At 41.7% G+C, this 12,408-nt stretch overlaps 1 protein-coding gene across 3 annotated transcripts in view; it reads right to left on the reverse strand.

Moving 5' to 3' along the window:
- The window catches only part of WDR7 (WD repeat domain 7), a 383,220-nt gene that overhangs the window by 160,386 nt on the left and 210,426 nt on the right, over positions 1-12,408 (reverse strand). For all 3 annotated transcript variants that reach the window (XM_049782166.1, XM_049782164.1, XM_049782165.1), the window contains one exon: positions 3,678-3,899. In XM_049782166.1, coding sequence (XP_049638123.1) covers positions 3,678-3,899 — 222 coding nt within the window. The remainder of the gene's footprint in view (positions 1-3,677; positions 3,900-12,408) is intronic.

Here is a 12,408-nt window from a genome sequence, read left to right on the forward strand (position 1 = left end):
TTTATAAGTATTAAACTAAAATAGAGTAAACACTGCAAATAGGAAAAATATGAAGGATAATGTAAATTGGTTTGCTAATTACTATATAAATCCTATTGTTTATTTGCTTTTCTTTTTGGGGTCATACCAGTGGTGTTTAGGGCTACTACTGGCTCTGCACTCAGGGATCGTTCCTAGCAGAAGTTGAAAGATCATAGATGGTGCTGAGGATTGAATTCAGTTCAGTTTAATGAAAGGCATCTGTACTATTTCTCTGGCCCTATAGCATTCATTATTATAAACCACTTCGTGCATGCCAGATTCTCACAATTTCTTTTGGTTTCAATGAAATAATCATAAACAGAGTTTGCTAAGATATATTGCCTCTGGCCCTCCCCACATCTAGCAGTTTGTCCAAAAATCTCACAGAACAAGTTTGGTTTTAAAGTTCTTAAATATGAACATGTTTAGGTGCATTTTATTGATCTTGCTGGGGAAGATCAAGAAGGCATCATGCAAAGTCCCTTTCCTCCCTAGAGCTCAGCTCAGCCCAGATTCCCTCAGATTGGGAAGCCTGTGCAAGGGATTCAGTTCTCTGCCTTTTAATGAATCACAAGATCATAACTAAGGCCCTCACTCATTTAGTGATTCCCAAGCCTTCTCTGAAAACCCTCATTACTCCTCTACCACAGCTTTTGAAGTTCCCTCTTCTCTTAACCCGTTTCCTCTTTTTTTTTTTTTCCTAGTTAAAGGGAGTAATAATTTACAGGTAAAATCATTGTGGTGAAAAGAAAACAGGAGAAATTCATAAACATTGGAATTTCATTTACTGTGGCTAGAAAAGGACAAAGAACAGGCTCATCTAGATAAATAAGATAATGCAATACAAAGGACTGTCTAACAATAGGGCTTAAGTCACCAATGCACTCATTTACGATGCCGTAAATAACTTACATTTATTATGTAAGTATACACTTTCATTGAGCTATGGCCAGCTGCAGAGGGACAGCACTGCTGATCCCTTTTCTTATAAGAAAATGCAAAAATACAACAGAAAATTGTTGAGAAATGGTATGAAACATGAATTAAATCAAGAGTCTCTAGGAAGCCCCCTTTCTGTAGAAGCATTTTAACACTTTTGAAGCAACAATTTTCAAAAGTATAAATAGCTTCATCACAGAGAGCGGAGAGGAACTAATTGCTGGATGCTAAACAACCAGCTTCCCTAAAACCGTAAGGGTTGTGGGCCCGGAGAGATAGCACAGCGGCATTTGCCTTGCAAGCAGCTGATCCAGGACCAAAGGTGGTTGGTTCGAAGCCCAGTGTCCCATATGGTCCCCCGTGCCTGCCAGGAGCAATTTCTGAGCAGACAGCCAGGAGTAACCCCTGAGCACCGCCGGGTGTGGCCCAAAAAACAAAAAACAAAAACAAAAACAAACAAACAAACAAAACCCATAAGGGTCGTTTCCTTGCTGCAAGAAAACAAATGGTGGAGTGGAGATTTCTTTGACTTTTAAAGAAAAGCTTATCCGTTTTCTAATGGATGATGATGGATATCAGATGGTCATTATTAATATGCTACTGAATATACTTGAAAAGAGTAAAAGTCTTATTTTAATATTTGGGGGGGGGGGTTTGAGAACCACATCAATAGTTGCTCAGGGATGAATCCTGGTGGTAATTTAGGTAACCACATATACTTAGACCAGGAATTGGACCAAGGTCTGCCACATGCAAGGCAAGTATTAGAACCAGACTATCTCTCTTTCCCTCAATAGTTTTATGTAGGAATGTTAGTATTCAAAATGGTCCCATTTGCAAGTTTAAAATTATTATTAAAGATTTTTACCTATTAGCAAACACCATGAAGGAATCAGGCACTTCTAATTTTCATTCAAAAGACAATGTACAAAAAAAAATCTCAAGTCCTTTAAAAAATATAATTTTTTAGTCATTTAAAAGCTGGTATTGAAATTGTTAATTATTTTGGGTTTTTTTGGGCCTGGTGACGCTCAGGGATTACTCCTGGCCCTGTGCTCAGAAATCGCTCCTGGCTGGAGGGACCATTTGGGATGCCAGGGATCGAACCCACATCCCTCTTGACTCAGCTGCATGCAAGACAAACGCCTTACTACTGTGGTACCACCCTGGCTCCAAAATTTTTTCTTTTTTAAAATAAATCACCCTGGGGTAATTTATAGTTCTTCATTTTTTGGGTTGTTGTTGTTTGTTTGTTTTTGGGCCACACCCAGCATCGCTCAGGGGTTACTCCATGCTCTCTGCTCAGAAATCGCTCCCTGTTCAATCCCCCAGCATTTCATATGGTCCCCCAGCCAGGTATGATTTCTGAGTGCAGAACTGGGAGTAACCCCTGAGCGTCACCAGGTGTAGCCCAAAAAACAAAACAAAACAAAACAAAACAAAAAAATGAAAAAGAAAAAAGTAATCACTCCTGGCAGGCACGGAGGACTATATGGGATGCTGGGATTCGAATCACTGTTGGTCCTGGGTAGGCCACTTGCAAGGCAAATTCCCTTACCATTGTGTTATCTCTCCAGCCGCAATTCTTCATGTTTTAAAAACTATATTGAAAGCGCATATCAATAATATATGAGACATAAGTAAAATTTGATGTGTAAAACAAAAGAAATGGTTCTCCATGCCTATCATTGACTTTTCCAACTACACAGCTTTGCTTTAAGTAGTTTGTTTAAGGATCAGAGAGATAGTACAGGAGTGAGTGTGCTTGCCTGAGGCCAGCTCTGGTTCAATCCTTAGGACTACACAGTCCTTCAAATACTGCTGGGATAAACCCCACAAGCACAGAGCCAGGAATAGCCAGAAAGCACAGCTGGACATGGTCCCCAAACCCAACTCCTCCCCACCCCCCACCAAAAGATGTTTTATCTTGAAATTGCCCTTTCACAAAGGTTAGCTACAACTTAAACCAAAGGGTGTCAGAGATATAGCGGGTGGCTGCCCCTATGTGATCTCTGGTATAATCTTGACATTGTACAGCCTTGAAAAGTATAGTTTTGAGGGCCATCAGAAGTTCCCGGAAGTTCCCTGAGCACCATTGGCAAGATTCAGTTATCGCCAGCACTGCAGGGCCCAGACAGCATTGTTTCCTCAGGCCCCAGAACTGAATGTTCTCCTGATTGGCTGAGAATGAATGTGGCCCCTGGGTATCCCGAACGCCACTTGGGAGACCCTCAAAATAAATAAATTCATTTATCTAGCTCCTAATCAAGATGTGAGAACAGAAAGCTCAGGAATCATCCTAAGAAAAATTTTGAGGATCATGTTTTCATTTTATTTGTTTTGTTTTTGTTTTTGTTTTTGAGCCACACCCAGCAGCAGTCAGGGATTACTCCTGTGCTGTGTGCTCAGAAATCATTCCTGGAAGGCTCGGGGGGCCATACAAAATGCCAGGGATTGAACTCGGGTTCATCTCACATTGGCAGCGTGCAAGGCAAATGCCCTCACTGCTCTGCTAACACTTTGGCCCATGTTTTCACCTTTAAGAACAAATTCCAGTAACTCTAAGTCTGGGGTAAGTGTGCCTAAAAAATGACACTGCTTTCTAATTTCATTCATGTCTTCCACTTGAGCTAACACTCAGCATGTATTGGAGAGTCTCTAAAGCTTGTTGACAAATACTGTCATATGCAGACAGAAGCAGGGACTGTGAGACTTACAAGTATGTCTGGCCAGTGAGTAGTTGGATCCTCCACTAGTCAGACCAAAACCTTCAGGAATTTGACTGGAACTTCGTGGCCTCGTCAACAGTTTAGGAGGTTCAATCTCAGCCCCAAATTCAGCTCCGATGACACCTAGTAGAACGATTGCAGTAGCTTGCTTCCTTCTTTCCTCGTAAGATGTAGACATTTTCTTCATTTGTGGCACACTTGATAAACAACCTGGAAAACAAAATAGGAACCTAAATGAGGAATGAAAGCAAGAGGTTGAGACTGGAGTGGAAGCCTGTGTGCGCCAGGCCCCAGACATGATCCCTAGCACTGCAGGGCAACCAAACATCACCAAGAGTGGCCCTGCTGCCTCCCAAACCTGCTCAGTACAAACAGTACTACATCAACAGATGAAACATGGGCTATGAGGTATACATGGCTGAACCAAGTATTCTGGTAGTAGCCCACCAGGGATCAAATGCACAGCTAAAAGGCCCCAATCTCACAAATGGAGTATAAGTGGAAAAATTGCCAATCTATTCTCACTGACGGTGAATGAGGGGTTCTTCTGCACCCCATTTCCACCAACATGCTTCTAGTGCTCACTGCTGTGAGATGATGTCTCAGGTGTTTTGATCTGTATTTCCCTTAATTCAGCCACTCTGCCAAAATAATATGAGAATATCTCTTAGAAGAAAGACTAGAACATCCCTGTGATCCAGCAATTCTGCTCTGTGTGTGTGTGTGTGTGTGTGTGTGTGTGTGTGTGTGTGTGTGTGTTTCGGTCACACCCGGCAGTGCTCAGGGGTTTTTCCTGACTCCATGCTCAGAAATTGCTCCTGGCAGGCACGGGGGACCATATGGGATGCTGGGATTCAAACCGATGACCTTCTGCATGAAAGGCAAACGCCTTACCTCTATGCTATCTCTCCGGCCCGCAATTCCGCTTTTTGTCATCTACTCCCAAACACAAAAATATTAACCCAGAAAGACAGACAGACAGACACACACACACACACGTGTGTGTGTGTGTGTGTGTGTGTTCACTGCAGTGCTCAGATCAATAGCCAGGACAAGGAAATACCCAAATGTCCAATGTCAGATGAATGGCTAAGAGTTGTGGTATCTACCCACACAATGGAATATTTGGGCTGCCAATGTTCCCAATAAGAAAAGATGAAATCTTGCAGTTGGCAGCAATGTGGCTGGATGGAAATGGAGAGAATCGTGGCAAGTGAAATTCATCAGGGGAAAGGATAAGCACAGGATGTTCTCATGCATCTGTGGTAAAATAAAAAACAAAATAAGAGATCAAATAGTATCAGATGATGGCAAATCCTTGTCCTTGAATTTCAAAACTCAGATTACTGGGCCAGACCAATAGTATAGTGGGTAAAAAATTTTCCTTGCACAAGCTAACCTGAGTTCCATCCCTAGCATCCTATATGGTCATCTCAGCATCACGAGTAACCCATGAACATCACTAGTTGTGGCCCCCAAAAACAAAACAAACAAAAAACCTCAGATCACTAACAAATTGAGAGTAGTACGGCAAAATGCAGAGTTGGACTACAAGCAACTTGAGAACAATGGTTGAGGGACATGGACATGATAGTGGTGGTGAAAAGCAGTTAACATTATACATTAACATTGTACATCAAGAACAGTAAGTGTTGGGACTGGAGTGACTGGAGTAGAGAAGGTAGTGTTCGTCTTGCACATGACCAACATTTGTTCTATCCCAGATCCTGAGCATAGTCAGGAGTAATTCCTGAGTGCAGAGCCAGTAACTCCAGAGATCCACTGTGAATGGCCCAAAAAAAAAAAACAATAAAAAATTAGGATTTAGCGGCCAAAACGGTGGCATAAGTGATAAGATGTCTGCCTTGTGTGTGCTAGCTTAGGACGAACTGCAATTCGATCCCCCATGTCCCATATGGTCTCCCAAGCCAGGAGTGATTTCTGAGCACATAGCCAGGAGTAACCCCTGAGCATCACTGGATGTGGCCCAAATAACAAGCCAAAAAAAAAAAAAAAAATGGAATTTAAACTAAAGAATGTGGAGAAGAAAATATAGTGGGTATATCTTCATGATCTTGGGTTGGACAATGATTTCTCACATCTAATAACTAAAGAAGTAATTTTAAAATATTTTTACTTGGACTTCATCAATATTAAAATACTTAAATACTTGATTAAATACTTGATTCAAGTAATAGAATCAAAAAAAGTAAAAGGACAATATATATACTAAGAGAAAATACAGTCAAATCTTGTATCTAAAGTGGAATTGTATTGAGAATATTCTCTTGTAAATCACTGACCAAAAAAGGCCAACTTTTGAAATAGACAATTTGAACAGACACTTCTTCAAAACCATATGAGTGGCCAGTAAAAGTACATTAAAAAGTGCTCAAGCACTGTCCATTTTGGAAAATGCAGATCCAAACAGCAGTGAGCTAGCATGTCTGAGACAATAGAATGGCTGGGCCACACAATACCAAATACATCATGCCATTGAGCATAGACAGAAACTGAACCCCTCATGCATTGCTGACTAAAATTTCACACAATTCAACTACTTTGGAAAACAGTATGGACAGTTTCTAAAATGGTGCGCACAGAATTTCCAGATATCTTCCCAAGAGAAATGAAAACACCAAATGTACTCGCAACTGAGGGACCTGAGACAGTTCAACAGAGAGATTTCACCTCCTAACTCAAGCCTCCAGTATTGATGCATGGCCCAGGAATACCAGACCCCACAGCCTAGGGGGTGTTGCACCTATCCCTGGCTATTGCACTGAACTGCTGCCTGCCTGACCAACAATCACTGGTCAGGGCCTTCAGATCTCCTGAGCACTGTTTGAGAGACTCCATGAACCTCCACTTCCAATAGAGAAAAGAGAAACTTTGACACAACATGCAGGATATCACAACAACCCAAATACCCATCAACTAATGACTGAGAAACAAAGAGTGTTGGGCCATGAACGATCATTCAGAAGTATAAAGTACAACAGAAAGAATTTCAAAATATGTTAACACAAAAATGTTATAAAGCTAGTTAGTGAAAATTATTAAAAATCATAATTTGGAGGCCAGAGTGATAGCACAACAGGGAGGTGTTTGCCTTGCATGCAAACACCTGGGTTCAATCCTTGGCATCTCCTATGGCCTCAAAGTTGCCAGGAGTGATTTCTGAGTGTAGAGTCAGAAATAAGTTCTGAGCGCTACTGGGTGTGGCTCCAAAAACCCCTTAAAAAATCAAGTTATGATGACATGACATAATCCCAATGGGCAAATATTAATAGACAGAGTGTATCTTTGGCTATTCTAGGGATGAAACAGGAGCAAGGTGTTTAATGATGGCTAATGAATACTCATATTTTGGGAGATAAATATGTTCAAAAATCAGTTTATATTGTTTCTGCACAGCTCCAAATATATCAAGAACCACATTTTAAAAGAACTTATTGTATGAAACACACACACACACACACACACACACACACAGAGAGAATTCACTCTTATTTTTCTTTGCAGTGCCAGAGATTACCATAATTTTTGCTCTATAAGATGCACCTGACCATAAGATGCACATAGTTTTTAGATGAGGAAAACAAGAAAAAAATTCTAAAGCAAATGGTATACTAAAATTTTTAATAAACTATAACAGAATAACCTGATTACTCATACAATGTGGTATGTCTGGGCAATAAAGGGGGCGTAACCCTGCGGATGTCAAGTGGTTAGTATATGTTCTCCTCCCCTGCACTCAGGCTTCAGCTTCAGGTGGCATTCACTCCATAAATGCACAGACATTTCCCCTCTTCTTTGAAGGAGAAGAACATCTTATGGTATGAAAAATAGGGTAGATATCATTCTAAAACATACAGACATATGTTCTACCACTGATCCACATCCCTTCCTTGATCTGGCTCTGAATAAAAAAAAATTAAGGCTGCTTATTAACTCAATTTTCTCACTAACTTCATTTCTCATTAACAAATACTCCCTGAGCATCTACTTTGGACCAGGGAACCAGAGACATGAAAACAAATGGCCCTTGCCCTGGAGAAGCTCATTAGTGAGTGAAAAAACATAGGCTGATAAGAAAGAAGGATGTTCAATGCATTCTGAGGCAACAGAAAGGATATAGGCAATAGAAAGGAACTGTTCATTTAGAGGCAAATAAGTTGAGTTTTTTAAAAATTGTCTTTTGAGGGCCTCAGTGATAGCACAGTGCTAAATAAAGCATTTGCCTTGCATGTGGCCAACCTGACCCAGGTTTGATCTCTAGCATTCCATATGGTCCCCTGAGCCTGCCAGTCAGAAGTATTCTTGAGTGTTCTGGATGTGGGCCAAAAATGGAGGGAGGGAGGGACGGAGGGAGGGAGGGAGGGAGGGAGGGAAGGAAGGAAGGAAGGAAGGAAGGAAGGAAGGAAGGAAGGAAGGAAGGAAGGAAGGAAGGAAGGAAGGAAGGAAGGAGGGAGGGAGGGAGGGAGGGAGGGAGGGAGGGAAGGAGGGAAGGAAGGAAGGAAGGAAGGAAGGGAGGGAGGAAGGAAGGAAGGAGGGAAGGAGGGAAGGAGGGAGGAAGGGAAGGAAGGGAGGGAGGAAGGAAGGAAGGAGGGAAGGAGGGAAGGAAGGAAGGATGGAAGGAGGGAAGGAGGGAAGGAGGGAGGGAGGGAGGAAGGAAGGAAGGAAGGAGGGAAGGGGGGAGGGAGGGAAGGAAGGAAGGAAGGAAGGAAGGAAGGAAGGAAGGAAGGAAGGAAGGAAGGAAGGAAGGAAGGAAGGAAGGAAGGAAGGAAGGAAGGAAGGAAGGAAGGAAGGAAGGAAGGAAGGAGGATCTCTTGAAGCCAGAGAGTATAGTCGATTCGTGGGTTGGGTGCTTGCATGGCATACAGCCAACAAGAGATTGATCCCCAGAACCACACATGGTTCCCTAAGTACTGCAAACAGTGATCCCTGAGTGTGGAGCGCACTGCTGGGTGTGGCCCCCAAATAGACAAGACTATTTTATCTAAGTTAAAGAAGGGTGGAAGGCCTGGTGGTTTGGCTCATGGTAGAATGCCTGTTTTGCATGTGTAAAGCCCTGGATTTAATATTCAGCCCTTCCCCCACATGCAACTGGAATGGGGAAAGGGCCTCCCTAATGGTGCTCAGGAGGCCTTGGTGGTTCTGTCAGAGGTTCTTAGACAACTGAGCTGGAGCTTCGATGAGAGGGTTCAGGATATGTTTATATAGGCCCTCTGAGGCCTCCGTGGCTGCACCTGGTGATATTGTCATAAAGTACATGGTGTGGGGGACTGAATGTTGTCAGCCACATGCAGGCAACACACCTTAAGACCTGTACTCTCTAGCCCTCTAAGTTTAACCATTTTTAGGGGAGCTGGAGAGACAGCACAGTGTTAAAGCACTAACTTTGCAACCCAGGTTCAATCTGGCACCAAACAATCCTCCAACCAACACACACAAAAAAAACAAACAGAGCAAAATATTTTATGTGACATTATTTACAGTGGTTTATGATTAATAAACTCAATCGTATCACTTAAATTTTAAATTTTAAGCAGTTTATTTCAAAAAATAATAAAGTTTATTTGTGCTATGTCTAATACTGTACTGCTTGATTAGTTTTGCTAGATATTCACATATGATTTGATTTTTTTCAGAGACTGCTTTGACTTTGGTGGTTTTACATCTGACCGATTTCTGTTCATTTTTATTATTTCTCCTTTCTTCCTACTTGCTTTACATTTTTGTCACTGCTGTTTCATTTTTAGGTCCTTCAACTGAACGCACATATTTTCTTACCCGTTATTGTGGAGGACATTGCCAGTGGGGAAGTTAATATCCGCTCACCTCTTCTTAAGTAACACTGTCTAGGTTTTAGCTGAGTGGCAATGTACTCACCCCCTCTCAGCATTCTTCCAGGAACTGAGGAGACAGCCTCGCTCCCAGCTTTAAGTTTTACTCATGATGTATTTTAAGTCCTCTTTGCTCAGAGGCCCCATTCACTGGCTTCGGGAAAGTGGCTAATGGTTTCAGTCCTGATCATCGCATCTCTCTCTGTTCCATTACTCGTCCACAGAGAGATCTTAGTTGAGCGTAGGTTGCAGCTCTTTGGTTCCTATTTGTATATTTTATGCATCATAGCTATATATTTGGTACAGAGGGATTTTAAGTGAACTCCCCCAGCTACCTTGATAGGTCCACTTCTTGCTCTATCTCATATTAATCCTCCCCAGCTTCTCTTGCCCCTGTCAATTCTTTACAGATTAATTAAAACAACATAACAAAGGGGGCTTCCTTGTGCAGTATGACAAGCAGCAGGGACCTGTACATACTTTTAGGTGTTTGAATGGTTCATGCTTTGCTTTGTCATTGGGGGAAGACAACAGATGTGGCAAAGGGAAAGTCACCAAGAAATAGGGAAGGTCTCACTTTACCAACTGAAGATGTTTTTTCTGGGGTTAAAGTGAAAATCGCTGAACAATTCTGTATAAGGTGTGACTTCAGGTTCATTGGAATTTAGAAAGATCATGATTGCACCAGGAAGATGAACTTCGAGGTGAACAAGACTGGAGTTAATTAGTAAGAGGATTCAGGGGCAATAAGCAGGTGACGTGAAGTTTTTCATGCCATTAGTGACTCACTGGGGGGGAAGGGAGGGAGGGAGGGGAGAGAGAGAGAGAGAGAGAGAGAGAGAGAGAGAGAGAGAGAGAGAGAGAGAGAGAGAGAGAGAGAGAGAGAGAGAGAGAGAGAGTGTTGACAGGACTGGTAGGCATGAGAAAAATCAAAGTTCCTCTTTGAACGTTGGAGCTACTGACCAGGAATTAGAAAGGAAAGGTTACAAAATCAATGAGAACTTTATGGACTGAGAGAAAGTACGCTAAAGAACCTAAAGCATGAAGGAATGTGTTGATGTCTATTTTAAGGATTAGTAATTGAGCTGGAATCCTAGGAGCTGAAAACAAAATGGTAGAAAATGAGGGAAGAGGTAAGCTAGAGCTAAAATCATAAAAGGCTCTGGAAGGCTTGTGCATTTCCTCTGCAAATCTACACACGAAAGGAGAGAGTCAAGTCAGAGTTGAAGCTACCAAGTGACCTAATTTGATTTCCGGTTTTAGAAACTCAGGCTCAGCATGTGTGATGCAAGATGGAAGGAAGGTAGGAAGGTGACCAATTAGGAGCTATTGCTCACATCAAAGTCAAGATTACGAAGTTACTTGGTCTGAGATGTCAGACAGGAGACGCAGAAAAGCAGATAGCTTAAACTCCGTAGAGTTAAGAACTACTGCAGAAAGAATTTTAGATGCCATGCTTTCGGTTCTTATCAAAATCCTAATTAAGAGAAAAGTGAAACAAATAAACAAACCCTTACAGGAAAGGCAGTATGGCCTTTTCAGAAGCTAAATTAAAAAGCAAAAAAAATCTAGGTTCAGGGAAAAAGAGCTCAGTAGGCTGAGTTCATATTTTATATGCAGGAAGCAGGGAACTGGTTTTCATCAATGCATAGTTCCCCAAGCATTGCTGAGAATAACTTGACTCCTAAACACAAATTCAGGAGTAGCCATTCACCATGATTAGGTGCAGGCCAATAACAGAACAAATAAAAGTATCAGGGTGCAAAGCTTTGGCATTTACCTTAAAGTCTATTTATTGAGAGATAATACCAGAGTTAAGGCTCTTGTCTTAAAGTCCACCAACCCAAATTCCAATCTCCCAAGTATAGCCAGGGGTCACTACTGAGTAGAGACAGGAATAGTCCTCAGCACCACTGGGTGCTACATCCCCCATGTTAACAAATCCTGAGACCTAGGAAGGCACCAAGTTTTAAAAGGCCCTAACTACCCACGGGAGGGTTGTTTTTTTTGTTTGTTTTTTGGTTTTTGGGCCACACCCGGCGGTGCTCAGGGGTTACTCCTGGCTGTCTGCTCAGAAATAGCTCCTGGCAGGCACGGGGGACCATATGGGACACCAGGATTCGAACCAACCACCTTTGGTCCTGGATCGGCTGCTTGCAAGGCAAACGCCGCTGTGCTATCTCTCCGGACCCAGGGAGGGTTTTTTTTTTTAAAGCTGCCTGCTATTACAGGAACTTTTTCAAAGCAGTCTGTTCTCGCAGAAAAGATGTTTGAAAAAATAGCACCTTTAAGAAAAGATGCTTGAAAAATTATCTTGTACTCACAGGTATTAGGACCCTGAAAAACCTTGGTTTTTATTTATGTAGTATAAATATTGAGACATAATTTTAGCTGACATTTTAAAAATTACTCAGATATATAAACACACACTAGGAGGAACATTTGCACAGATTCAAGTATTTTTATTTAGTCTTACAGAAATATTACTTACCCTCTAAATCTAACTTTGCTCTTAGCCTATGTGCAGTCATAGTAAAGGTTAACATTTCAGGCTCCAGCTTGGTATGCATAAAACCAAAAACAATACTAACTGACCTTGCTGGCTAGGGTTCTCAGAGAGCAAAAAGTGGCTTCCAAAGTGAAACTGTCCATGTCAAAATATGTTTTGAACAATTTGCCCCTGTGCTTTTTTGGTAAAATTAGTTTTCAAGCATCTTTTCTTAAAGGTGCTATTTTTTCAAACATCCTTTCTGTGAGTACAGACTGTTTTGAAAATTATGACTTGTCAAGAAATTGAGTATAAGTATTCCACCTCTTGTTTTAAATAAAAGGAACAGATCTTGAATCCAAATTGAGTCCTTGGGCTCTGT

Source organism: Suncus etruscus, chromosome 10, assembly GCF_024139225.1.
Source record: "Suncus etruscus isolate mSunEtr1 chromosome 10, mSunEtr1.pri.cur, whole genome shotgun sequence".
NCBI classification, from domain to species: domain Eukaryota; kingdom Metazoa; phylum Chordata; class Mammalia; order Eulipotyphla; family Soricidae; genus Suncus; species Suncus etruscus.